This window comes from Alosa sapidissima, chromosome 18 (assembly GCF_018492685.1).
Source record: "Alosa sapidissima isolate fAloSap1 chromosome 18, fAloSap1.pri, whole genome shotgun sequence".
Classification (NCBI taxonomy): domain Eukaryota; kingdom Metazoa; phylum Chordata; class Actinopteri; order Clupeiformes; family Clupeidae; genus Alosa; species Alosa sapidissima.
Window position 1 is genome coordinate 31,445,094 of NC_055974.1, and position 3,564 is coordinate 31,448,657.

Consider the following 3,564-nt stretch of genomic DNA (forward strand, 5'->3'; position numbering starts at 1 on the left):
ATCAGACAGGATGTGCCCAACCAAGTGACTGGGAACATCATCTCTGAGAATTCATAATAGAACAGTGATTAGCATTTTGTGAGTGAGTCTAAGGTTGATTGAACATACTTATGATCCTTAATAAATCCAGGCGAAAACTATTACAATATGTTTAATGCGACATGACTTACGGTAGCAGGTGTCCTTAGACCTTTAACTTGAAATAACCCGAAATATAACTTTTATTTTGAAGAATAGTATCACATGACGTCAGACCAACACGGAAGAGTACCCACTGAAGAGTACATGCTGCATGTTACCTGACTTGACTTTCTTTTTAAGCACGTAACGGTAGTTTCTGTTGGTTTTGCGGGTAATATATCCATCGTTTGTGGTCTAGTTACGCCACTTAGTTGTGCATGAAGTTAGCCGTTGAGAGAAGCTATAAACGTTATCTGCTAACCTTAGTCATCGCGGAAAAGTTACTGTCCCAACAAGAGTTCGGGCAGCTGAAGACCAGACCAACACAAACATGAACAGCGAAAATTTCTCTTTGAGTGAGAAGATAGTGTCATCTTCATACGTAAGGCAGGGCTCCCAGGCTCGGCGCGGGCACGAACAGCTGATCAGGGTTCTGCTGGAACAGGTAAACAGTCTTTTCTCAGTCAACACAGAATGCCAGTAACGTTACTGACCGTGGCAATGGCTGTAGATGGCTTCACGTTTAACGGACAATGCGCTGTCAATCTATATACAGTCATTGGACCGTAGCTAGTGCCAGCTGCACGTCCCCAACCGGCACTAGTCCATCGGTCATACCTGCCGTCTGCGCTTGTCTCCCGGCAGGGTAAGTGTCCGGAGGAGGGCTGGAGCGAGAGCACCATCGAGCTCTTCCTGAACGAGTTAGCCGTTATGGACAGCAACAACTTCCTGGGGAACTGCGGGGTTGGCGAACGGGAGGGCCGAGTCGCGTCCGGTCTGGTAGCCCGGCGACACTACAGGTGAGTGCGGGGTCCAGTGTGGTAGCCCGGCGTCACTACAGGTGAGTGCGGGGTCCAGTCTGGTAGCCCGGCGACACTACAGGTGAGTGCGGGGTCCAGTGTGGTAGCCCGGCGACACTACAGGTGAGTGCGGGGTCCAGTGTGGTAGCCCGGCGTCACTACAGGTGAGTGCGGGGTCCAGTCTGGTAGCCCGGCGACACTACAGGTGAGTGCGGGGTCCAGTGTGGTAGCCCGGCGACACTACAGGTGAGTGCGGGGTCCAGTCTGGTAGCCCGGCGACACTACAGGTGAGTGCGGGGTCCAGTGTGGTAGCCCGGCGTCACTACAGGTGAGTGCGTGGTCCGGTCTGGGGATACTAGCGCTAGAATACTGCAGGGTTACACTACAGCAGTCTACTAAGGTCACGTTAGTATAGGTGACTATGGGGACACTACCACAAGGCTTCTACAGGACTACTGCAGCCTACTGTGTGTGTGTGTGTGTGTGTGTGTTTTGTGTTCTTCAGACTTATCCATGGTATCGGGCGATCTGGGGACATTGCTGCCGTCCAGCCCAAAGCTGCTGGCTCCAGTCTCCTCAACAAGCTGACCAACTCCGTGGTGCTGGACATAATCAGGCAGTCAGGTGTGTGAGGCCCCCACACACCTCTGTCTGTCTGTATAACACACACACACACACCTCTGTCCCTCTGTATCACACACAAACACACATACTGATACGCACACACACACACCTCCGTCTGTCTGTATAACACGCGCACACACACACACACACACCTCCGTCTGTCTGTATAACACGCGCACACACACACACACACACACACACCTCCGTCTGTCTGTATAACACACACACACACACACCTCCTTCTGTCTGTATAACACACACACACACACACACACACCTCCGTCTGTCTGTATAACACACACACACACACACACCTCCGTCTGTCTGTATAACACACACACACACACACCTCCGTCTGTCTGTATAACACACACACACACACACCTCCGTCTGTCTGTATAACACACACACACACACACACACCTCCTTCTGTCTGTATAACACACACACACACACACACTGATACGCACACACACACACCTCCGTCTGTCTGTATAACACACACACACACACACACACACCACACACACACACACATCTCCTTCTGTCTGTATACCACACACACACACACACACATCTCCTTCTGTCTGTATAACACACACACACACACACACACACACACATCTCCTTCTGTCTGTATAACACACACACACACACACACATCTCCTCCTGTCTGTATAACACACACACACACACACACACACACACACATCTCCTTCTGTCTGTATAACACACACACACACACACACATCTCCTCCTGTCTGTATAACACACACACTCACACACACATACTGTATACTGTACACACACACACACAAATATCCTTCTGTCTGTAGAACACACTCATGCAGGAGGTGGCCTACTGGTTAGGGCTTCAGGCTTGTAACTGAAGGGTTGCCAGTTGATCCCCGACCAGTAGGAAAAATGTGGGCGGGGGAAGTGGTTTAGTGCTGCTCTCCCATGCAGCAGTGACCATGAGCAAGGCACCCAACCCCTCACTGCTCCCCGAGTGCCGCTGTTGTAGCAGGCAGCTCACTGCGCCTGGATTAGTATGTGCTTCACCTCACTGTGTGTTCACTGTGGGCTGAGTGTGTTTCACTAATTCACGGATTGGGTTAAATGCAGAGACCTCACAGGATCAAAAGAGTATATATACTATACTATACATACACACACATACACACAGCTGGCTACCGTTACACTGGTACCAGACCATTTACTGATTAACTGGACACGCACACACACACATGGTCTGCAGCTGTGCAGCATCTAGCGTATGTGTGCAGACCTGAGTGTCCTGGTCCATTTAAACAAACATCAGCCTGTGTTTGCATTTGCAGTCTGATATTTACTAATGTTCAAAGGTTCACCCTCTGTTACGCACACACACACACACACACACACACACACATACACTGTCTCAAGCAAACGTGTATGACACCTGTGTGTGTGTGTGTGTGTGCATGTCCATGTGAATGTGTGTTTGTGTCTTTAGGTGTGCGGAGTGCCTCCAGCTGTTTTGTGGTTCCCATGGCGACAGGGATGAGTCTGACGCTGTGTTTCCTGACGCTGAGGCACAGGCGCCCGGGGGCACGCTACATCCTGTGGCCGCGAATCGACCAGAAGTCCTGCTTCAAGGCTATGGTCACCGCAGGTACGCACGCACGCACGCACGCACACACAAGGCAATGGTCATGGCAATGGCAGGCACACACACACACACACACACACACACAAAGCTATGGTCACCGCAGGTACACGCACACACACACACACACACACACACACACACACACACACAAGGCAATGGTCATGGCAATGGCAGGCACACACACGCGCACACACACACACACACACACACACACACACACACACACACAAATCTATGGTCACCGCAGGTACACGCACACACACACACACACACACACACACACACAAGGCTATGGTCACCGCAGGTACG

At 51.0% G+C, this 3,564-nt stretch overlaps 1 protein-coding gene across 2 annotated transcripts in view; it reads left to right on the plus strand.

Annotated features, from left to right (window-relative positions):
* The first annotated feature begins 250 nt into the window (after positions 1-250).
* Positions 251-3,564, plus strand: part of sepsecs (Sep (O-phosphoserine) tRNA:Sec (selenocysteine) tRNA synthase) — a 21,083-nt gene continuing 17,769 nt past the window's right edge. For both annotated transcript variants that reach the window (XM_042070036.1, XM_042070037.1), the window contains exons 1-4: positions 251-625; positions 826-980; positions 1,486-1,604; positions 3,100-3,258. In XM_042070036.1, coding sequence (XP_041925970.1) covers positions 512-625; positions 826-980; positions 1,486-1,604; positions 3,100-3,258 — 547 coding nt within the window. In that variant the 5' untranslated portion in view covers positions 251-511. The remainder of the gene's footprint in view (positions 626-825; positions 981-1,485; positions 1,605-3,099; positions 3,259-3,564) is intronic.